Here is a 24,845-nt window from a genome sequence, read left to right on the forward strand (position 1 = left end):
TTCGGAAACCTGAATTACAAAAATGCATTTGGACAGTGGCTCTCAACCTTCCTTCTGCTCTGACCTAAGATGGATGGTATTCACATACACAACACCCTCCCTGACCAAAGGCATCTGCGATCGCGATGCCCTGGTACTGCTTGTACTCAGCACAAACACTGCCAGGAGATCACGAAAGATGGGCTGTGGGCTGTTCAATCCTGGTATGCGAGGAGGAACTCAGAGCTTGCTTACTTGAGGAATATGTCTGAATGGCAAGGGAGAATGACATTGGGATAGGGACAACTTTGACTCTGATCTAATATTTAAAGAGGAAATCACTGGCAAACCTATCACTAATAACTTAGCCATACGGCAGAACAGACCCAACTAAATAAAAGGCTCCTTTGGCAAAAATCCTTTTCTAAAGTTACTAATTGGCCCTTAAGGGTTTTGTTTATTTATTTATTTATTTATTTATTTATTTTAGAGAGAGCACATGAGCAGGGGGAGGGGCAGAGGGAGAGGGAGAAGCAGACTCCCCGCTGAGCAGGCAGCCCAACTCAGGACTTGATCCCACGACACTGAGATCATGACCTGAGCTGAAGTCAGATGCTTAACCAACTGAGCCACGTAGGAGCCCAGCCTTTAATGTCTCTTTTGAATACAACTGTATTTTGATTTACTGTGCTGGAGCTGCTTCATTTTAATTGTTTTAATACTGGAGCTTCTTAAAATGAGCAGCCCTCAGGCCCCTCATCTCTGACTGAGCCTCCCAAAACGCACCTTTAGCCTGGTGGATCACAGCGAGGGGCTTGGTGAATGTCTTCTTATTTTGCATCATGGCCCAGATCATCGAGGCGTCCAGTGAGGTGCAGGCTTCGTCCGGGGGCACACACTGCAGAGAAGCAGAGCAAGGAGGGTCAGGGGTCACTCTGAGGAGCCCTGCACCAGCCCAGCCTGCACAGTTGTCCTGTGCCCCTTATCAGACAGTTCCCAGCTGTTTACCACAGAAAAACAGGAGATCTGGGGGTTTTCCAAAGAACCATAAATAATCCGGGAGACGAGTGGCAGACCCCTCAGATACAGTCTCAGCTGCACTTGGAGAATTCAAGTATCACTGGATGGCTTATAAACACTGCCTTTCTTCCCCATCTTCCCACAAAACAACTAGAGGTTTTAGCATTATTTAGTCTGAAAATTAAAGAAACTATATGATAAGTGTTGGCCCTTCACCAAGCCGGCTTCACAAAAATGGTTCCTGTTTGTGATTTGTGCTTGTGGGAAACGTCACGTGCTGCATTACGAAAGTGACAGATTCTACATGTCTTGTCCAAAAAGATAATCACGGTGTCCAGTTTGTTTGATTTTTTTTTTTTTTAATTTTTTATTAATTTATTTGACAGACAGAAATCACAAGTAGGCAGAGAGACAGGCAGAGAGAGAGGAAGTGAAGCAGGCTCCTGGCCAAGCAGAGAGCCCGATGCGGGGCTCGATCCCAGGACCCTGGGATCATGACCTGAGCCGAAGGCAGAGGCTTTAACCCACTGAGCCACCCAGGTGCCCCTTGTTTGATTTTTTAAATCGTAGTATCGACTCATTGAAAATGAAGCTTTCCACGGTTGTCAGCTACAGCGTTCCAAACTGGAGCCCTGGGGACCCGTACCCAGGTGTGGGGACCATGAGATGAGCTACTTCCAGTTATTTTCAGGCCACCAAATTAGAATTAGCATGCCCAAGCCTTGTTTACCTGTTTTTAAAAAGTGATCCCACTCCAGTCCCTTTTTCTTTCAAATAACTTTAGTTCCTTGTCTACGCTCATCAATAGGTGAAACTCAAGACATCTACCTGCTTTTGTTGTGAAGAAACAGATCTATCCTTCAAAGAGCCTAGAGCAAGGCATCCCCCAAAGCCAGTAAATTTCCAATCACAAAAGAGCACAGTGTTTTGACTTTATTGTCACTGCTGCTCTGAGCAACATACTGTAGGAAGACAACCCCTCCCTCTCCCTCAAAACCCAGGGAAAGGTTTTAACACACAAGCCTCTTGCACCGGGAAACAACAGAAAGGCCTCATTATTGCAAAGATTTACATTTTAGGAAAAGCCTTCTTACTGTGCCGTTAGTTCTTCAGTTAAGTAAGGGCTAAACGAGTGTACGTCCAACTCACTGCTCAACCCTGGACAAGATACCCAACTCCGGCCTTCGTTTCCTCAGCTAAGGGCAGGACCGGACTCAACGATCGTTGAGAACTCCTCCTGGAAAGACTCTTGGGCTCTATCATCTGAGAAGTCACTAGAGCTGTGGAGATATTAACCAGGAGCAGTAAACACAAAGACAGTGGTAATAGCTTATCGGAAGCCACTGCTTTATCAACGGTGGACTGTGGACTGTTGTCACACCTACTACCTCCGTCCCTACTCTGCTCTTGAGAGGAGTCAGGCACTCGTACTTCACTCTTACAGGTGAGGCCATGCAGACTCTCAGAGGTCAGGGGACTTGCTTCAAGTTCTGTTAGTAAGCAGCAAGCCATCCTTCTCAGTCCCCATGCTCTTTCTAGTTTTTCGTGCCTTGGGTGTAAGTCGGGACTTCAGGGTCCCATCCCATGTCATCCACTGAGACTTGGAGCTCTCTGCAGAATGCTGTGGGAGGAAACACTAGGGTTAATTTTTATACGCTAACATGCTACGGGTGGTGCCAGGCCAGGCTCAGAGAGAGGTAACAACCAAGCCACCCATGAAGACTCCTAGAGTAACCGCCAGGCCTCCCCTCCTAAATCCCTCGCTCCTTAAAGTCATCCTCCAGCTGCAGGGAGCAGCTGTGTCTCCCAGCCAAGCATTCAGTGACCCTCTGCCACAGTCCACTGATGGCCACTGGAAGGCGAAGGCTACAGCATCCATATTGCTAAAAGCAACCTAAAGAACATGGTCTGAATCATCTTACACATTCATGCTCCCAAATGATTATGACCAGATTTGCAACATTTTCATAGCCAGTATAAATTTTTCTTTGGTGTTGTCAGAGAAATGGATGCCCAGGGGAATGTAACAGTGTAAAGCATTCAGATTAGTGGTTATCTAGCCCCAATAATGTAATTATTCCTCCTCCCTCTGTCCCCCTATTGTACAACCTACATATTAAGAGAGAATTCCATACATACATTTATTGATACCGCTCAATCATCAGTTTTAGACACTGATGGATATGTGACTACAAAAGTCTTATAAGTCAGCTGACACTGTGTGAGATAATTGCAAAAAAATGCACGTATGGAATTATAAATAATCATGGCAGATCACAGACACAAAACTATGGCAGAAGACACCTTTCTCGCACCAGGCCCAACTAATGAGGTATGGTCATTAACCTTGCAGACTCTCCCCTACACAGTCACTCCAGTGAGGTCAAAGTGTTCTGATTTCTGTTGTGGCAACAGAATGTTTAATATGGGGAGGGATAGGAGGCAAACACGATGAGCCAATACGAAGCCGAGAAAAATTAAAATGTTTGTTAGTTTCCGCTAGAAGTCCTCCTGAGACAAGTCAACCTTATAATTCACACAGAGAAGGTCAAAAAACAATTGCAATACAGGTCTCAGCAGGACCTGAGAAAATTAATCCTCACACTGAACTTGTCCTTTCGGCTCTCTGTGCTTCTGGCGCTGCACACTATCCGAACTGCAAAGATAAAGCCAGACCTCTCCCTCATGGAAAACAGTCTTGATTTATCATTTGAAAGATACTACTAAGTAGCATGCACGGAAAAAAAAAGTCATACTGTCGGGATTTATTCTCTAAGACTCCATAAAACTCCCGGTTCCCTGCTAACACAGATTTTATTACTTCGGTTGGGCAGTTCCCAAACCCAAAACCTCAACCTGCAATAACTCGTGATTAAACTTCTCCGGCAGGTCACTGCCTCACCTAAAAATGTCGAAATAACATAGAGGTGGATGAAGGCCCGCTCACCTTAGGTAACTTCTGGGGGTCCTTTTCCTTCTTGGTGCACAACGTGAGCTCACATTGTAGAAAGAGCAGTGAGGTGTTGAAAATGGACTTAAACACAAAGCTGAACCGCTTCTTGTCCACCTCAGCTTGCGGGACTGGAAAGTGCACCCTCTTGGGATTGTAAAATTTCACAGATTCGTCTTTTGGACAAATGTTTTCAATGATGGTGTAATCGGACATCCTATCAGGGTTTGAATATGGAGAGATAAAGCATGTCTGGATGGCAAATCCCAATTCTTGGTCAGCCTTAGTGACAGACACCTACAAAAGAACAGAAAGACCAATCAGAACCAAGCGGGCCTGTTACTTCCACTTTAGGCTACACAGTGCTTCTGATGAGGGACACGGCTTGATTTTCATGACATACTTATCTCATCTCCTTTCTAATTACAAAAGTAACATATACTCATTGAAAAAAGATGTCTCCCATCTAGACTTGGTATGGATGACAGTGAATTATTTAGTTCAAATGCCAGTCTGAAAGAGTCCAATACAAGATGAATTAAGTCTCTTCAACCTTCCATAAGTCCTCTGGGAGATAAAAACAAAAGCATGGCATGCACCTAATGTGGATTTTCCAAAATAAACGAAACACCAACAGGCGAAGTCCCAAATGTCATAATACCGGGTCATGTCTCAATGGTGTACCACCTGTAAAGCAAGCTATTTTTCAGAACTACTCAAAAAATAAAGTACAGAGGCAGAATCTATTTAACCCAGGCAGAGAGGACTGAACTTCTAAACTGCCATGAGCCAGAATGAGCCTACAACACTGCAGCAAACCTACAGATTCCTCTCAAGTCGTGCTTCATTGCAAGCAGGCAGAGCGGCCTCTGGGGTTTGGTGTCAGGGACCGTTGCAATCTGGTGGCGATCACAAGCCTGGCAAAGTGTCCTAGCTGCTCACAGGTCCAAACCAGGCCTTGCCAAGTACTCTCCCTTCACTCTTTAAGCCCAAGGGTATTTTAAGGGAAATCTAATCTGGAAATGTTTCCAACTCATTATACTTCCCTCTTACAAAACATTTGTATGGGCTATGTCCAAACCTTGTTAAGGTTCTTTTCTTTAGAAACAGGAAGTGGTGTTTGGCCAAGTATAAACAGAATTCAAACCTCAACTATCCTGAACTCAGCTAAAATCCCCAGGCCAGAGTGGATTCTCCATTTGGTGACACATGGATTGCTGCGTGAACTGCCTTTCCCTACATGCCTCATTCCTTGACTAAACTTAGGATCAAAATAAACTTAAACACTTTAGAAATAAAGTTAGTCCTTAACCATAAGCCAATAGCCCCAGAATCCTTTCAAAAGGCGTGGAGATATAAACACACTTTCCATTCTGAGAACCCAGGGGAAACCCCTGACATCGCATGGGGCTCTGAGGACACAGCACTATTTTGAAAGATGCCTCCGTGGTTAACTACAAGACACTCAGCAATGAAGATGATTGTTATCATATCACTTTGTGGTGCCTTAAAGCTCAAACCATCTGAACAATCTGGTGAGATAAATGGTTTCATCTCCTTGTAGTAAATGGAGGAAAAAATGAACATACAGGATAGACGACATGTTCAAAATTCTACCTTGGAAGCACTGGATAAAACCAAGCCTTAAACCCAGGTCTTCTGACCTCTAGCCCATTTTCTCTTTACTATTTCACTGTAGCCACAGTGTCGAGTCAACTAAACCTACGATGTGGCCTTGGGAGAACACCTGGTGAGAAATCTTGCTAGGAAGTAGTGCTTGGGAGTCTGTAAATATTCACACATCATTATTTTGCCAATATTTCTGAAAAATAAGATATTTTATCTGGAAACATGGCAAATTACATATATTGTATTACTAAAAAGTGCCCTTTAACAAGAACTCATAACCCACAAAGCAAACATGCAGACAGAGTAAGAAATGTAAATCTTTTCTTGAATTTCAGAGAAAGTATATTCTGATAAAACTCTAGGGTATCCCAAAAAGTTGTTTTAGAGGAAAAAATAGTATCAGCAAGTCTTCTACTGTAAAATGGCCTGCTTGGGGTGGGGAGGAGTGGGCACAGTCAGTTAAGAGGCTACCTCTTGGTTTCAGCTCAGGTCGTGATCTCAGGGTCGTGAGGTCGAACCCCGCACTGGAATCTGCGTTGAGTGTGGAGCTTGCTTGGATTCCCTTCTCTCTTCCTCTACCCCTCCCCCACTCCGATAAATAGATAAATAGATAAATCTTGTATAAAATAAAATGGTCTGAAAATATACTAGAAGAACTATAGGTCTCAGGGGGAGAAGGGCCCCAGGAAATCATGTGGCTCATGCCCTGTGAATTCTGAGCCTCAGTTTCCTCCCATACAGAAGAAGGGCACCAATACCTATGAGAAAGGTAGATCTAGATCAGTTATTGTGAGGATCTGTAAAGTCACAATTACACAAACAACACAGTTCCCAGCTAGTCAATACATGACAGCTCTAACTAGCAGTACTATTCTAGATTTGAATTTAGGGGGTTACCAACAGTTCTTTTTAATTCCCCAAGACAAATGAACTAACAGAAAAGCTGCCATTGTGTGACCAACCATCACCTAGAGATGACCAAAGACCAGGTGGCAAAATCGATGATGTCTTGGATTAAAAGAAAGGATATGGTCTAGAAGGAACATGATTCTGGGGGTGTGCTAGGATGGCTGGGACAAGAAACTTGGAAATAGGTCTTCAGACCAAGCCAATAATTCGGTGAGTTTTACCTACTTTAAATTAAAAAATTTTCCTACCAGCATTAGACTCCAAACAGAAACAAAGATTAGGTGTGGGTTGCTACCTTATTTTGCAAAATATTTACAGAGTCTCTCTTTTAGGTGGATTTAAACAACTTTAAAATAAAGCTGTTTGAAACATATACTACCCTCCTCAAATTCTCAATACATTTGGTATTTAAAATGGTAGCAAAAAGATTCAGTCCATTTCTTTGTCATCATTTGACAATGTCTTTGCCTAACTTTAACTATGAAAAATACAAATGATATGTGAAAAGATAGAAACGTGAAAATAAGTGAAAAAAAGAATTTCAAGTAAGCAGCACTGGGTGGACTGGGGAGAAAAACCAAAACGTCCACCAGGGTAGGATACAGGAGGAAGATCGGTCAGTGATTAGCACACAGCAGCAAAGCCATGAATTAGCCGAGCCAGGTCCACGTTTGGAAAAGAACAAACCCCAGTTAAGCAGGGCCCCTAAAATCCAGGGCACAGCGCAGAGTCAGTCACTGCCCAAATACACACATGTGGATTGTACAGCCAGAAATGCAAGAAGAAAATAATGATCTTGGATAAGAAGAGATCTCTAATTAGGAACAGCATGTAGAAAGCAGTATATTTTCCCCAGTACTGAAAGAAGGTATACCCAAAGAAAGAGAAGACCTCTCAAAACAGGGAATCAAAAAAGAGGAGAGATCCAGGAAAATGTCGAGAGCCAGTGGGCTCTATCCCAGAATTTGAACAAATGTGAGAGTTATTTATCTTTCTGAAATAGAAATATGTGCTCTGAAGTCACTTGCAACGTATGGAAGTATCCCATTTCGACCCCGTGAGCTTTTCACTCCTCCTACAAGTGAAGCAGAACACCAGCTCGCAGTTTAACCCCAAAACTAGACGACCAACAGATGTCCTGGGGCCATAAAGATATTTATCTTTTTCTAGAATCTAATCTGAAACTGGATATTTGCACTGCTAAGAGGTCACATTTTCTCCTCTTTAAATGGCACTTGGAGGTTAAATGATGGTAGCAACTAGCGTGTAATACTGTGGACTCTCGAGCTGGACAACCTGAGTATGGACTGGACTCTGGAATCCACCGGTTACTAACTGTGATCTTAAACGAGTTTGTGCCTCAGTTTCCTCACCCCTAAAATGGGGATACCAATAGTCTTGTCTCGGGGAGCCTGGCTCAGTCAGTTAAGCATCTGCCTTTGGTGTGAAATATTCCTGGTTAGCCCTAACACTGCAACTATTGAATCCCTGTTCCAAAAATGCTAAGGACAAGCAAGAACAGGACTTTATTAGCAGAATTCACACCACCGATTTTTAAAAAGCATTCATCTGTAAAACACTCTCCTCACGTACCAAATCCTGCAAAGTCTCTCTTTGGTCAGAAATCAACCTGGATGCATTTTCTGAGCCCAGCCCTCACCCAGAGCTGGTTGAGGGCTGCGGGGAAGAACACGGGGAGGGCTTCTCCAGCAGGCGCCTTGGCTCTGCTCCAGGAGTTATGACAATTCCGCCCCTACCTAAAAGCCCAAGGCTAACGTCCAGATCTCATACCTCAACATAAATGTGTCCGTTCTCTGCCACAGAGAAGACCCCCTGAGAGGGCACGAGAAAGAGGTCAGTGTTGTACAGCTCCATGTTGAAAGTGATGTTTCTGTTGGGTGGGTCCTGGAAGCTATTGGGATTCCCCACCTGCCGTAGGCTGCAATTAAACTGGGGAAAGCAAACAAACAAACAAAACAGAGATAAATCACAGTGAAATGAAGGGTGAAGACCCTGGAACTTAGTAAGCTTTGGTTTTTAACATCCATTTCCCTCCCCGTCCCCCACTCAATAGTCCCTAACTAAAGCTAACCAAAAAGACAACATTCTCACAAACTACCTGCTGCAAACCAACACATACCACGACAACTTCAGGTCTGCTGAAGGAGGTATCACCTTCATCCATATCTCCCGGAAATCCATTATCCCCTGACTCCAAATCTTCGTAACCATCTGGCCAGCCACTACTATCTCCAGGTGATGGAACCTGTATCACAATCTAAAAGGCAAAGGAAGCACAGACAGTGTTGTTAAAACACCAAAACACATGATTTGGTTCTACCTCACACAAACACCCATGTATAATTCAGATGCCAACTGAAAATCTGAACTTAAAAAAACCTCAAAAACTCCATGTTTTCTGAGGATTTTTACCTTCAAAGAGATTAAAATTAAAGATAAACCCAACATATGTTCAAATTAAGACTTGAACTAAAATATGTATTTTTCCTTGTGAAAAAATAAGACTTGTTTCAAACAGTGGGAAAATGCCAGTTACCAAAATAGGGCTGAATGGGGCTGTCAGTAGGCCAGTCTACACTGGAGGGAAGGGGTTTCTTCTTAGAGGGCTTTTCTTTACAACAAAAATACTAACAAATACTAAGACTGACTAATTTAAAGAGCTTTTCTTATTTGTATCCATCAAGATTTGTATAAAGTTTGAGTTAGAAACAAAGTACCTAATGTTTACTATTGAGCCAGTCTCCTCAATTTTTCTCTGTACTCGACTATCTTTTCCTCATTTCCTCCCCCGTATATTTGTGTGTGGTGTACGGATGCAGGAAAGAATGTTTTTATCTATGACAATCTATCTTAATGTTAGCTGAAATGACTATGCCTAGGTTAGTTCTAGGCAACACGAAAAATTCACCTGAGGACCATGACTCCATAAATAAAACCCCAATTTCTTTGCATTTATAGAATAGCCACATTTTTTGTTTGGTTTTGTTTCATGGGCTGAGACTGCTGAATATGATACAAAACAAAAATATATACTAAGTCAGAAAATTGCTACAGTTGTAATTGGAACAGCTACAATAATCACTGAAGGGAGCAGAATGGGAAGAAAATGTAGGAAAACCACCTCTCCATTCTTTACCAGTTCCACAGAAGGAAGTATTGATGGAACTGAAGCCAAGGACCTAGGACATTGCTTGCTCTAGGTATCATCATCATACCCATGAGAAGAAAAGGATTTCAAGGGCTTAAGATATACCTTTCTCTTCTGAGCCAGAAGTTAACTTTTTCTTTTTAAACTTAACAGATTACTATAGCCTCTTATTGGTGTTAATTTAGCCATAAGTTTAAAATTCCAAAATGAAGAATATCAGTAATATATACCATTCATTATATCTGGAAAAACAGGATAATGTAAGAAAATTAGTGTTGGAATTGGCAGGGGGGTGTTCATCATAGAGGTCAATGGCTAATAAATTATTCCAGTAACAAAGGGAGATGAGCTGGGCCAGCCAGCCTGGTGTAGGGGAAAGATTAGTGGAGGAGAGGTCAGGAAGCTGGATTCAGTCCTGGCTCTGCCCTTAACTAGTTCCTCAAATCTAAGCAAGTCTCTTAACTCCCGGCAGTTCAATTTCCTCACCTGTGAAATGAGGAAGTTGAATGAGATCATCTTAAGGTTCTTTCCAGCTCAAACACTCTGAGTCTGAAGAATAATAAACTTGGGTCCACAGGAGAGTGAGTGCCCATGTAAGCCACACTGACAAAATACGTGATCTCCAGTCTTTCTTCTGGATTGGTCAAGTGTATCTACTGCAAGGCAGTGGGACGGACACGAATGACAATCGCACCCTCCCTGTCCCGTGCCAAAACTGAACTCGGGGATTTATCAGCCTTATTTTTACTGACAGAAGTATGACCTGAACTGCAAAACTAACATTATGAAGTGCTTTTGAAATTTCATGTTTCAAATTCTTTTAGTAGTCACAGCCTAGTGTGTATTTCTGCAAGAACAGACTTAATCGGAAGAAAAAAGATTCAGATGAATGAGCTGACAAGGATGATTTCTGGAAAGTGTAGCTTAGCTATTGCAGTGGAGAATCTATGTAATCTCCCTCTGCATAATGTTGAAAGTAGGAGATATGCCTCAGTTTAGGATCTTTTTCAGAGGGAGAGAGAGACTAAATAATCATTTCCTGAGGACCCTTTTCGGATTTCCCTTGGTTCTTCTGTTCATGAGGAAGGGAGAAGCCCTCCCACCTCTGGACAAGACTCAAACAAGGCCACAGAGACCACAGAGCTGGTTAGCTCAGCTGCGTAGACAACTGAGGGTCAAAGTATATCCCATTTTGTTGAGAACTGGTGCTTGGCTTTGTTTAGGCCTGGGGTATATGCCCCTGCTCATGGTCATAGAAACTCGAAGGCTATTTTTAAGGTAACACTCAGCAAGGCTCTGGCAAAGGGCCAAGATTTGTTTTGGAGAACACTCACGGAGTTATAGTAAACCACACCATCCGGGGCTGATCGCCGGTGCCGAGTACCACAGCCGTTCAGCGGAGACTCCAGAATGAAGTGGGTGCCATTCATCGTGGCCTTGCAGGTAGGATCCAACAGGGTGAGCTCCATCCCTGAGTAGCTGTTGGCCTGAAACAACCACCACCAAAGACGTAAAAGGGGGGCCCACAGGCAGATCTGCCGCACAAAGGGAGCACGTTTTGCCCCATCTCCCCATACAGTGTTGGTGGCTGGAGGCCTGCATTTCCCCTCCCCGCTTGCTTCCTCCCAACCTACCAAGGATTGTGTTTGTTGGCCTTGGAAATTCAATACCAAAATATTGACACACGAGGATCTGGAACCCCTCTCAATTGAGAACAACAGGACCCGAGTGAGAATCACAGCCAAGGGGAAGTGAGTCCATCCAACTGAGCAAACAGTATCAAGTCCCCAGAGTTCAAAAGTGAAAGAGGGAGAAGGAAATAACTAACACACACTGGGGCAAGATGGGAAAGGAGGTGGCTTTCTCTTCTCTAAGAAATTGCACTGACCTGAAAAGAATCTTTTTCTACAGCTACGATCATCTTCTCTTTGTCACATTTGACTGACAGGGCAATCTCCACGTTTCCCTGCACCTCCTCGGGCTCTTTGGGATCAGGAAACAGTTGTATGCTGGGGAGAAGAGGGTCCTTTGGCCGGGGGATCCCATCTTCTTCCCCTTCCCTCTGGCCTCTCCTGGAGAGATCAGGGAAAGGAAAGGGGAAACCTCCATTGCGGCCTCCCCCTCCTCGGATGGGCGGGTTCTCCAGGGCAGGCAGGGTGCCGGGGTCCAGCAGGATCCGTAGCTCAGGAGGGATGGTATGTACTTCTTCATCTCTCATTTCCTCTGAGGGTGACAGAAGAAGGCAAAACATCATCAGTATCTGATTCCAGGCCCCAGTCATCATCATTAGCAGGAAGAACAAGAGGAACTAGCATAGAATGGGTGTGTGTAAAATTACTCTTAACAAGCAACGTGTAAAGGAGATGGGGATCTGGAAGCCTGAATTCCAGTCCTGGTGTTCTTTCTGAGTGGCGTTGGGCCAATGGCTTATTTCTCTGTGTCTTGGTTTTCTAATTTTTAAAATTGAGGTTGTATTAGACCAAGAGTTCTCTATTTTGGCTACACATTAAAATAATTTGGGAACTGAGAAAAATTCCCTATACCCAGGCTATACCCCAGGTCAAATAAAAATCAGACTCTCTGGAGCAGCGCCTAATCATTTACATGTTTAAAGCTCTCTGTATAGGTCCAATGTACACCCAAGGTTGAGAACCACGGGACTAGATAGGTTCTAAGGCTCTATAAGCTATAAAAATCTATGATTTGAATAAGTTATTGGGACAATAGTATTCTTTTTTTTTTTTTTCTTAAAGATTTTATTTATTTATTTGACAGACAGAGATCACAAGTAGGCAGAGAGGCAGGCAGAGAGAGAGGAAGGGAAGCAGGCTCTCTGCTGAGCAGAGAGCCCAATGCGGGGCTCGATCCCAGGACCCTGGGATCATGACCTGAGCCGAAGGCAGAGGCTTTAACCCCCTGAGCCACCCAGGTACCCCAGGGACAATAATATTCTTCAAGTGCCAATGAAATACCTCCCTTGAATCTAGGAATTCTTTAATTTCTTGAAACAATATTGGCAATTTACAATTATTTGCTACCTCCTTTCTGCCTGCTAAATTCTAACAGGTATCTGGGCACCCTGGCCTATTAGAACCTAGTTCTGAAAAGAAAAAGCGGCTTAGGCACACATTCCTTCAAAGAGAGAGGCATATTTTGACATAATGAATGCTCAGTGTTCTGTCCTATTTTCAGCAATTTAGGGAAGAAAATTTTTCCCACTATTGTCTATATCCAGTCTCAAAGCCAATGCCTGAGGTCAGCCCACCTCAGTGGGAGCAGGAAGTAAAGACAACCAGAGGACATTAACTCTCCTTCAATACTATCTTTTGGAAAGAGATGGCCCAGCCATATGGATCCAAAAGAAATCAGAGCTCTGGAGGGTTTTTAATCTGTATATTGACAGAAACCTTCACAACTCTTTGAGGTAGGGACTTTTTTTTTTCTCCCATATTACTGAGGAGGAACCTGAGGCTCAGAGGTAAGCAACTCCCCCCTCAAACAGTGAATAAATGGCCCGTACTCATGCTTGCTTGGTAGTGGTATCACTCGGGTAAGAAACAGGTCTGGGGATCAGAAAACTTGGGATTTGAGTCTCACTAGCTATAAGGCTCTGGAAAAACCTCACGAACCTGTTCATATTCCACTTTCTGCTCCACCCAATGGGGGCAAGAACCCCTGTATGCCCACTGGTGAAAGTGAGAAAAGTGCCTGGTGACTATGGTCCTCCAAGATACAGCCTGCCCTAGGACTTCACCCCTGTAGTAGGGACAGCTGTATGTCAGCTGTAGTGATTAGTAGACACTTCTGAGAGAAGCAGGCAGGCTAATTTGTTCTTAATGTAATCACAGTGAATTATATGATCTATAATGAAGGTCTCCAACTTGCAATCAACTCTGTTACCAAAAAATCTGTACCAAAGATCATTTCCTCAAAATAATCTATCACAATTCTAGATAACCTTAAGCTTTATAGTCAAATGAATCATCAAAATTTACAACAGAACAACAGCACCATATAAGCTGAAATGAGAGTTCCTCATTAGAAAGCCTCATCTGGTGAATATTTTTACTTCGGGGAAAAAAAAAATCACACTTACCATTGTTTTCAAGCCAAAGATGGAATCTATTAGCCACAGGAGCCACTGTATATGATGTTACTGGACTATAGCCATTGTCCAAAGCCCACTTGACCAGATTCTCTTGGGTTGAAGGAATGTCATCTCTTATGGATTTGGTCATTATCATGGATCTTTCACTCTCTTTCCCAAAGCCAATACTGTTAGGAGCCTGAAGATAACAGCAAAATTTCACTCATGAGTCTAAAACTAAACAGTGCTTTGAGTAAGAATTAAATATCTGAAACACACAAATTCTACACTGTAGATGAAGGAACTATGTATTCTTTTGATCCCTATTTTCCTCGGGCTAAGGACACTGACACAAAAATCTTTAATAGCAGATTAAGGGAAATCTATTCATGCTGTTTCATCATGCCATTTGGGTGGCTTATATTGATAAAAATAACCCAATGATCACTAAGTAGCTACATATGGTGTACACCTAGTATGTTCCTACAGTTAATGTTTAAATTATATGTACATACATACCAAACTTTCCCTTATTTTTATTTAAAATGATGTATAAAGTATACAGATGTGCATGTTATAGTGACAAAAATATACCCATCCTTCTATCTCCTATACCCTAGATTTAAATGACAGAAGGCACAATCTAGTTACTTCACTATGGAGATCATCTCATCTTTGTAGACTATTAAGTTCTTTATGGTGAACCAGTGTTGGTATTTCAGTTATAATTTATGCTCAATTTAATGATCCTGTCATTGTATTTGTCAATTTTATTAAGTGACTATGCTTAGATTTTATTTTAAAAATTAATTAGTTAATATGAGAACCAATATTTTTATCTCTCTGAGAACCAATATTTTTATCCAGCCCTACAAGTGACTTTCATTTGGTAGTTAGTTACAAAATTAAAAGTGAATGAATGACAGAAATCCTTCCAAGAAAGGACCGAGTAACCAAGACATGGACGGTAAATTTCCACACCACCTGGCTCCTAGGGCAGTGATCTTGTCAGATAGTGAGGGAGCTGAATGCTGCAGGGGAGACACCAAGGAGAAGACACCATATTTTCAACAACTGCTCCAACAAGGCTGGAAAGCTCTTCCAGCCTGCAGATTAGACCATTTTTATGCCATATAAAGATCACTTTAATTTCCATGCCCAATTATTTTCTCCTGCATACATGCAGCATTTTCCCCTAAATTCCCCATTTGTTTCCCATTCTGTTTGCCCCTAACATGACTAAATATTAATCCTTTCCCACTGTAAAACCATAGAAGACTCATAGGCTCTAAGTTCTCTTGGCCTCTTTGGTTGTGGGATATTGGCTGAGGACACATATTTTCAGTTCAAAGCTCAAATGATCTCCCCCGCTACATTTTCCTGCTACCCAAAGTGCTTATCCGAAACTACCAGACTGGCCAGTCACAATCATGCATGCAAAGGAACCAGACAGAGCTTTAACCATGCTTCACAGCCATCTGTGAAAAACTTAGTTTCACAGGTTTGGAATATTCTAGCTCTTGGTGTGATTCAGAGAAAATGCCTTAGGGGAAGGAAAGGTTTAAAAAAAAACAAAAAACAACAAAACTAAACTGAGGTAAAGAAGGATCCAATTAGTTCTTCAAACTTAGTTTCCTAGGCGCAGTCTCTAGCCTTTGAAAGCAGCATGTCATTTTGATTGGCTGGAGTGGCAACACTGGCCTCCCCAGTACCGGCTGGCCTCATCTGCCCTAGTCTCTCACGTTGTTGGACAGCTGAGAAAATACTTTATTTCCAGAAGACTATCATCACAACTGCCACCTGTCTTTTTTTTGGTACCAATATGGAATGATTTGTTTACACCTTTCCACATTAAATCTAGGAGCTGTCAGTACAACTCATATTGATTACGCCTTGGGACTTACAAGGCTAGAAATCTATCTACACATTTGTAAAACAGCAAGGCTTGGCAAGCCGGTTCCTTCCCAGCAATGAGTGAAATCCTCACCCTGTATTTCTGGGAGTCCCCAGGCTTTTTTTCTAAGGCTTCAGTGCAGCTACTCCAAATGGGAGTGTTCGGGGGGTGGGGGGGACCTCCAAATCCCACCACGTTTCAGCCACATCTTTGTCAGGGATGATGAGCTAGGTCAAGTCCAAGCACCTCCCTCCCCACTTCCCTTCCACTGCCAAACACACACTTGCATCAGAACTGATGGTGGACAGGGGGAGAGGTGGTCAGAGATGTAATGCATATTCCCACTGGGACTAAAATGTGTCCTTTCCAAGAATAAGCTGGCCAATGTCAACCTTGAAGTGCTAAGGCCATTTGAAATAATACAACAAAAAATTTCTCGTAAGTTTCCTCAATCTATTCTTTTATGTTTTGGAGGTTCTTCCACAATGTGACTATGCACAGTCCATAAGGGATGTGAAGAAAGAGCCAGAGCTGGGCATGGTAATGTGGGTGCTTCTTGTATTCCCGTTCTTGTCCACAGTCCTGCCCGTGCCCATCTCTGGACCGTTCTGTCATTTGGAGGGTGCATTCTGCCCCATGCCCCACCCCCTATGAGCACACACATGGAACTCGTGCTTAAGGGGGGGGCTCTTTACATTTACCCTATCAAGTTCCTCACAACTCTTTTAATTGACGTTTTGTTCTTCAGTTTGCTTAGAGCCGTTAATTGCTCCTCTAGACAAACTTTTGAAAAGTTGCTTGTGGAAGGAAGATGGCCCCCTTGTCTGTGGCAGGCACTGTGTTAGAAGCTTTACATATGTTATTTAATTCTCCTCTAAAATATAAAGAGATAGGCATTACTATTCCCTGATTAGAGAAGGGGAACCTGAGAAGCACAGAAGTAGCATGTATGGCTGAGAACCCACCACGTGCACATAGTGTGGCAAGTGCTTAAATGAAATACCCGGGAATCACCTGACAAATGTTTGTTGAAGGACTAAATGAATGAACAAATGAACAAAAGCACTGGGCCATATCTCACAAGAATTCCCACGTGAGTACTATCATCAACCAGTTTCACAGGTAAGGCTACAGACCCTGAATTTAGTTGGGTTCCCCACTATTAACTAGGAGGAATGACAATCAGATATGGGATCTGATTCCAGCCCCATCAGGAACCAAAACCATGGTTCTTTCCAATCTACCAGGTTGTCTCTGAAGAAAATACTAGGGACAAGGCCACGATAAACCCTTCCCCCTTTCTAAGCATGAATGTATGCTTTTTTTAGTAGCAGGTACCTTTTCCTCACAGCACAGGCAGAAGTCACATCTGAGACTGAGAGTTAGGAAATCACAAAGCATGAAACTGACTGGGAGAATAAAAAAGAACATCATGCAACATTACCTAATTGTTTAGTAATGTTGTCATGCATTGTCCAAAATTGGCCTGGAACAGGAGTACAGCCAAAGAGGGGAATATAAACAGTTCTTGCACTGGGATGAGCAATCTCAACTCCAACCTTTCTTATTCATACGAAAAGTGAAGACACTCACAGCAAACTCCAGGAACACATACTCAGGTACAGAAAGAGCCACTGAAGGGTCAGGGCCTGAAAGAACACTGACACAACTCCAGCAGGGAATTAAAATGTACCGTATGTTTTTGCCTTTCAAAGCATGATTCCCTTTCCTGTTTTTGTTACTCTGAAAATTAAAAACATTTGGTCGGTGTGCCAGGCAGCAAATGCTGTAGACACCCCAGGTCACCAACACCCCTCATGCCATGCCAGGGAAAGCAATCAGAACAGCTCTGACTTCAGAAAATCACGGCTGGGCTTTGTTCTCAACACCAAATTAATGGATCACCCTTATACATGATGGTTTCTTTGGATCCTCTCAAAGTTAAGAAAAACAAAACAAAACAAAAAAACAACGACAATAACAAAAAACCCACAGGAACCAGAAATGATTACTTTAAAATTAAGATGCGTATGCTCGTGGCTTTGCCTGCTGCCTCTGGTGAGTGTTCATGCATGATGGTACCTAAGGGAGCACTGGCTTTGCTCACTGCTGGATCACACTAAAGGTGCCACGAATAAATAACACCAAGACCAAAGGCATCCCTCCCCACCAAATACTGAAAACATAAAATCCTCTCCAACTGATCCAATGCAGGTACTGGAAAAGGAATAGGACACAATAGTTTAAAAAGACAATGCACAAAAATTTATATCTATAAAAGAGAAGATAAGGTAATTATATTCTTAAAAATGAGGAGGGGGGGGCACCTGGGTGGCTCAGTGGGTTAAAGCCTCTGCCTTCGGCTCAGGTCATGGTCCTGGTGTCCTGGGATCGAGCCCCACATCGGGCTCTGTGCTCTGCAGGGAGCCTGCTTCCACCTCTCTCTATCTGTCTGCTTCTCTGCCTACTTGTGATCTCTGTCTGTCAAATAAATAAATAAAATCTTTAAAAAAAAAATGAGGAGGGGGAGGTTTTTCTTTAACTTGCAATGTGATTTGTGCAGTTTTCTGTCAAACAGTTATCTCCTTAAACATATCTGAAAAAGATTTATTTTGGGGTGCCTGGGTGGTGCAGTTGGTTAAGTATCTGACTCCTGGTTTCAGCTCAGGACATGATCTTGGGGTCATGAGATCAAGCCCCATGTAAGGCTCCAGACTCATCTCGGAGTCTGCTTGAGATTCTCTCTCCTTCTCCTTCCAACTTCTCCCCGCAGTCCCCCACCCCCACATTCTCTCTTTCAAATAAATAAATCTTTAAAAATTTTTTATTTTACTAAATTTCAACATTCAACTTTTCAGGAAACTAGCTGGTATTTGCCTATCATGCCAAACAAATAAACTTAAATGTATTTCCTTCATGAAAATAATGCTTAGGAAATAGGCTGGGGTTACTATTCCTGTGTCATTTCACTAACCTCTCCATTAGCGTGATTCTTTTATCAGTGTTTCTCTCTCAGAAGTTAGAAGCAAGCAAAAAGACATGCCAACAGCATGTGTTTATCTCAAAAAGACAAGTCAACAGTATGAGCTGGGGTCAGCCCAATTTTCCACACCTTCCCTAAATACCTAACCCCAAAGTAAGAGCTGATATTCAGTACCATGACACTGAGGCCCTTACAGGATGACTGTCAACCATGAAAGGCCCCATTGTGCTCGTTATTTTACACTTGCTCTGACTAGAAGCTACGCTCATACACTTCAGGAATTTCACAAATGAAGCAACAGGGTCCAGAGAGGTTAAGGGACTTGCCCAAGGTCATAGTTTGTAAATGGCAGTCTGGACTCCAATCTTGATCTTGACCCCAAGAGGCCACGCTTTTAATCCCCACACTGTCTGCCCTTGTCAGGAGAAACCAAGGAGCATCCTATTTTACAAAGTGAAAAGTAACAGAGAAAGCTCAGAGAAGCAGAAACTTCACAAAAATAACACACATAAGCACAGCTGAAATCACTGCCATACATCAAAACAAAGAAATGCTCAACCAACTTACAATAACTTTCAAGTTTCCCTTAACATCAAAAGACTTGATCACCCAGTTGACAGACTTTTTGCACTTCAAGATCAGGATGAGATTTCTGACCACCTCCAGGTCCTTTCGAGAAGGTCTTATGTCAATTATTATATCCACCTGGAAAGCACTGTGAATGGAAAACAAAGGCAAAGTTAGGCCCCAGATGCCAGAAAGTTGCAACTATCTCCTCCCTTCCAAGTCTTCATGTTTCCAGTGTCTGGCCAGTTGATTAAAAAGCTGGAGTTGAGCCCAGGCAAATGACATGTGCAAAACAGATTGTTAGTGCACACAAAACAAAATGGTTTTACATAACAATAGACAAATATGCCTGCTGATAATTAGGCACTAAAATTTTTCTCCTTCTTGAGTGGGGGAAAAAAAAAGATGGTTACTTAATGCATCTAGGGTTTGAAATGGACTTGGGCAACCAGAGGAGTTTACTTTTAAAGCAAATTGTTGCTTTCCAACCTTCAACACCTTCAATGTGTAACTTTTCCAATTTCCTACAAGCCCCAAATCCTTCAAAACCAGAAATTTAAGTGCCAGTTTGGTAAAGAAGGTGTCAGGGAGGAGGGAGGCCTGGTAGTAAAAAAACAAACTAGGACACTTCAGATAAAATAAGAAGCAAAGGGCTAGAGAATCTGAATCTGAATAGAAGGTTTGCTTAAGCCATTAACATTTGCTACAGAATCATATCTGCATTTACTTTCCCAAACTTCTGGTTATACAGTTATTAATATAAAGAAAACAGATGGTCAACCAAGTGATTACTGGAAAATTGATGAACACAACCCAAACTTCTAAGAATTCCATATAAAAAATAAAATTTTTTAACCAAAATAACATTTCTGTCATTCTGAATTCAGAGGACAGTCTTTCTTTCCATTAGGTTTTACACACTTGTAAAGCATATGATGAATGATATACTCAAATGAAGCCTGAGGCTTAATATCTAAGCACATTTGCCAGACTGCTTCTATTCCCATTCTCTTTTAAATTTTCCACAAAATTCTTCATGTGGGATAGAATGGAATCTTCCCCAAACTGATGTGTAGTTTATTCACTTTTGGAAGCAAAAATTTGATTAGGATTTTAACTTTGAAATCCCTCTACAATATAAATTTACATTTTAAGTCACTAGTCCACAGGAATGCAGGCTAAAGTGGGAGAAAGAGCCACTTTTCCTCTTTTATTCTCTTTTTTAATTTCCTAATCATTCCTGATAAGGAGAGTTAAATTTTTAGTCCTGGGGCAGGAAGCTGAGGGTGGAAGAAGGAGAAAAAGAACACAAAGTAGAGGCAGGTCATATCTAATGGCTCTCTGGTGTGTCACCATGAAGGGCCACACCTACACACACAGACACACACACACACACACACCCCCCCTAAAGTAGGAGCGCAAATGCGCAAGGAACAGAATTTCATTAAAAACAGAATGTTATTAAAATTATATTAATAAGGCATATTTTCTAATTTTTCTTATCAGGGATAACCTCCGTCAAGGAGATAATGATGGAGCAAGAGTGAGTTCTGTCCTATAATTAACGTCCAGGAAGTTCACAGGAAGCATCAGAAATTCATCTAGAATATAGGGGATCTAGTGGCAGATGCAGAAAATAAAATATACCATTGGTGCCTTCACTCCCTTTTTCAAAACTTCTGTTAATTCACCCAAAGCATCAAACGTCATACATAGGTAGGGCTCTATGTCTCTCTGCCTCAAGTCAGCCAAGATCTTTATTTTCATCTCTCTTTTTTAAGATTTTATTTATTTAGTTATTTATCTTAGCGAGAGAGAAAGAAAGAGAGAGAGAGAGAGAGAGAGAGAGAGAGAGAGAGAAAGAGGGCAAGCGGGGGTAGGGGCAAAGGGAGAGGGACAGACTCTCAAGCACACTCTGGGCTGAGCGTGCAGCCCTACATGGGGGTCAGTTTCATGACCGGGAGACCACAACCTGAGCCGAAACCAAGAATTGGACACTTAACTGACTGTACCACCCAGGTGTCCCTTTCATCTTTTCTCAGTTCAACACACACACACACACACACACACACACACACACACTCACTCACTCTCTCTCTCTCTCTCTCTCTCTCTCTCTTTACTTACCTGTAAGGGTTAGAGTTGGGGGTAATTAACTCAATGATGTGTACTTCCTTATCCTGGGGCTGGCTGGCTATCACACAACCCTCTGCTGCTTTGGGCTGAAGGTACTCAGCAAGGTAATTGAGTGAGAGAAAGTTCTTTCCTATGTTGCATGTGGGAGGGAACACTTGATCTGAAAGTAAAGAAGCACAGGACAACCTGTCAAGCCATGGAGCTATATGGTAACCAGACTCAGAGGGAAGATCACAGTGACATTGAGCAGGTGCAGGACACAGGGAACCAGAAGCCCTAGGAGTGCCTTAGAACTCCTAAGCCAGGGCCCTGAAATGCCTCCCATACAGTTGCCAGTGACCTCCTACTGACCAACTCCAGTAGTCTCTCTGGGTCCAAATCTTCTCCTTTCCTGTTCTCTGCGAGACTGCTTTGTCCTCATCCACTTCCTCTGACCTAGCTCTTGTCCCTTTCCCTGCCCCCTCCTGTTCTGCCCATTCTTTAAACACCAGCAATCCTCAATTTTGGTGCACACCTATTTAGTACCCTATCCCAGAGATCCTGATTCAGAAGATCTGGGGTGGGGATGGGGGCCACCTAGGAAGCTTTCTTTCTGGAAAAGCTCCATAGCTGATTCTGATACAAAACCAAGGCTGAGACCTCCGTTCCTTCGTCAATCCCCGTTTTGTCTCATATTCTTCCCAGATGATCTCCATCACTCCCAGGGCTTCAGCTTGCACCTAGATCATGACTCCTTTATTGAGCTGCAGACCTGTGCTGCCTTCCGTCTACCAAGCACCTAAAAATCCAATAGATATTTCACAGCCCGCATACTCACAACTGAAATCAATCCATCTATCCTATTCCCCAGATATGCTCCCCCACCTTGGATATTTGCTATTAGGAGAACCAACCACCTAATTAATTCTCTGGCCTGCTATGGAGATATTTACTCATCACAACACTACAGATCTGAAGACTGAAGGAAGGAGTTTGGGGGAAACAGTGAGGACAGACTTTCACTCTTTCTCACAATCTTAGCACAGGTGACGAATGCTTTGATAACACTTTACAGTTTACAAGGTGCTTTTACAAACATCATCCCATTGTGCTGGGGGCTGCTCATCACCTCCACCGGGGGAAGCGACACAAGTACCCAGAGTCTGAAGATAGTCCCGCAACGGCACATGCCGTTCACACAGCACTGTGCTTGATGGGATTTCCAGCCAGCGGTTTAAATGTTTAAACAGAACTTGAAACTGCTGGCAGGATGACAGCTGGGACCAGTGTCAGGGAAGTTCTAGGTGTAGCAGACTTTTTTTCAGAAGGGGTAATTAATCAGAGCCCTGGCACTTTAATGAAACAAACTTCTGCCTCTTTCATTTAAGGGACGGGATGCTGGGGTTCAAATTCACCGGCAAGTTTCACTCCAGAGAAAGGGATCAGCCCAGGAGGTCCCCAGATTGGGCTGATGCTGCCCTGCTCCCAACCCCCACCAAGCCTGCGTCACCTCCTTTGGGCCGAGGTCCACAGCACACATGGTGGCATCCTGGCTCCAGGAACCGTGACGCCCTCAGCACCAGGCCTGGACCAGATGGGACCAGAGGAGCTCACGAGGCCCCAGCAGGCAGGCTCTTCACCCTGCATGTCTCCCTACAGACCCCCTCAGAGAGAAGAGGCCAGGGCTCCACTGACTCCAGCGGCTGGAGCAGTCTTCCCTTGCCAGTTCCAGCCACATCTGCTGAGGGTTTTGCCAGATGAACAGATGAAGAACGCACACCGTGCTGCTGCAGGCCTGTGGATGCCTCCCCCAGATCACAGGACGGAAAATGATACTGGAGTCGCAAGACTGAAATGGAATCAAGACTCAGAGGGGATGTGTATGGGTCAGGGACAAGCTAGTCTGGAACTCAAGAGACTAGGACCCTCCTGGGACTCTGGCCTATCGCTCCATCCAGTCCACAGGTGTGCCCGGATTGCACCTGGCATAGAGCAAGCACACGGCATAGGTTTCCTGAATGGACAAACAGTGATGTGAGATTGGAGACAAATGACAAAAAACTCACGCACACTTTGACCCTCCAAAGCCACTAAGAAAAGTTTGTTTAAAAGTTGTGTTATTAAGGGCTCAAGTCCCAGAGGCCATTGTCGCTAAGCTGAATAAGCTGATCACTTTCTGTTGTGTGTACATGTCTATATATGAGTTCTTTTTCCCCTGAACGACCTTCTGCACGCCTGGCATCAAAACTTAGACCAACTGCCAAGTAGAAAGGAAACCACAAAGGGGAATCCCCGGGTAGAAACCTGGCAAGTTTTGGGAGGAGGGGGGGAGTCACATGCTTATTTGTATTTTAGGAAAGGACTGACAAATAACTTTGCAACCTAGAATGATATCCTCTGAGAATGGGGGGTGGGGTGGGGGGGTGGGTGGTGGTAATGCAAACTCCTCATTTTTCTCCTATGGAAAGTGAGGCTTAAGTGGGAAATCAGAGGGTTGCTTGAAGTTTCACAGCTGGGATAAGAACTGAAACTCCTCAATTCTTCCACTCTAGATTTGCACATTACAGTCACAGTTCTCCAATATTAGCATATATCTGAATCACCAGACATGCTTGTTAAAACTCAGATGGCTAGACCCCCCCCCCCAGAGTTTTCAATCTGGTTGGTCTTGGGTGGGCCCAAGAACTGGCATTTCTAAACAAGTTCCCAGGTGATGAAAATGCCACTGGGGATATAGCAAGAGGAGGCTCATGGGCTGAGATCCCTGGATTCAAGCTAGGTAGAGACAACTCAGGTTTGGGAGCTGGCTCATGAGTCCCGTTCAGCGGAGCCTGATCCATGTGTAATAGACAACATCACCTTGTGGTCCACCAACCCAACCAAGGACCCTCATTTCCCCCAACTGCTCTTCTCCATGCTGTCTACCAGGGACTCATACCCAGCTGGTGGCTGGAATCAAGTTTCAGGGGCTCCAAAGGGGTTATTAAGGAGTCACCAGTTTTTACTGGACTAGACACCACGTCCTTTAAGTTCTTCTCTGACTCAGCGTGTGGCCCTGGGGACATCACTTAATCCCTCTCTCAAGGCAGGCAACAGCTACGCATTAAAGTTCATGCACTGTCAAGAGAACAGGTCAACATTCTAAATGTTACTGTAATACCTTTTCTTATTCTAACAAATTCTGGGTAATCAGCATTCTTTGATGCTACTAGAGTTCTGCTTCAGAAATGAAGACCACTGTGGGGGTGTGTGTGGCTTAGAACCTTTGTTAAAAGAGGTTCTTCATTTTGTTCCAATGGGACTTGACTTCTATAAGCTACCTGACCCCCCGCAGAGTCCAGTAACAAACTTGAACTTTTTGAACCCAACACACATCTAAAACTCTTCTCTCTGCGAAACAAATCTTCCCATCTGGGTGCCTACTTGCATTTTTAGGATGCGCTTACTTGGCTAAGACTTAATATACGGCATTAGGAAACAAGCATTTGACTCAGGAGTCAGGAAACCTGGGTTTGAATTCTGGCTTCACCCCTGGCTAATGTG

General features: G+C 43.3%; 1 protein-coding gene across 3 annotated transcripts in view; it reads right to left on the bottom strand.

Annotated features, from left to right (window-relative positions):
* The window catches only part of LOC111143050 (transforming growth factor beta receptor 3), a 194,087-nt gene that overhangs the window by 24,562 nt on the left and 144,680 nt on the right, over positions 1 to 24,845 (bottom strand). For all 3 annotated transcript variants that reach the window (XM_022496486.1, XM_022496484.1, XM_022496487.1), the window contains 9 exons: positions 21,315 to 21,483; positions 19,188 to 19,335; positions 13,753 to 13,942; positions 11,545 to 11,879; positions 10,991 to 11,143; positions 8,628 to 8,765; positions 8,279 to 8,437; positions 3,947 to 4,246; positions 766 to 877 (listed from right to left, as the gene is read on the bottom strand). In XM_022496486.1, the coding sequence (XP_022352194.1) occupies positions 766 to 877; positions 3,947 to 4,246; positions 8,279 to 8,437; positions 8,628 to 8,765; positions 10,991 to 11,143; positions 11,545 to 11,879; positions 13,753 to 13,942; positions 19,188 to 19,335; positions 21,315 to 21,483 (1,704 nt within the window). The remainder of the gene's footprint in view (positions 1 to 765; positions 878 to 3,946; positions 4,247 to 8,278; positions 8,438 to 8,627; positions 8,766 to 10,990; positions 11,144 to 11,544; positions 11,880 to 13,752; positions 13,943 to 19,187; positions 19,336 to 21,314; positions 21,484 to 24,845) is intronic.

The sequence above is a fragment of the Enhydra lutris genome, unplaced genomic scaffold (genome assembly GCF_002288905.1).
Source record: "Enhydra lutris kenyoni isolate GAN:26980312 unplaced genomic scaffold, ASM228890v2 scaffoldscaffold9, whole genome shotgun sequence".
Lineage (NCBI taxonomy): Eukaryota > Metazoa > Chordata > Mammalia > Carnivora > Mustelidae > Enhydra > Enhydra lutris.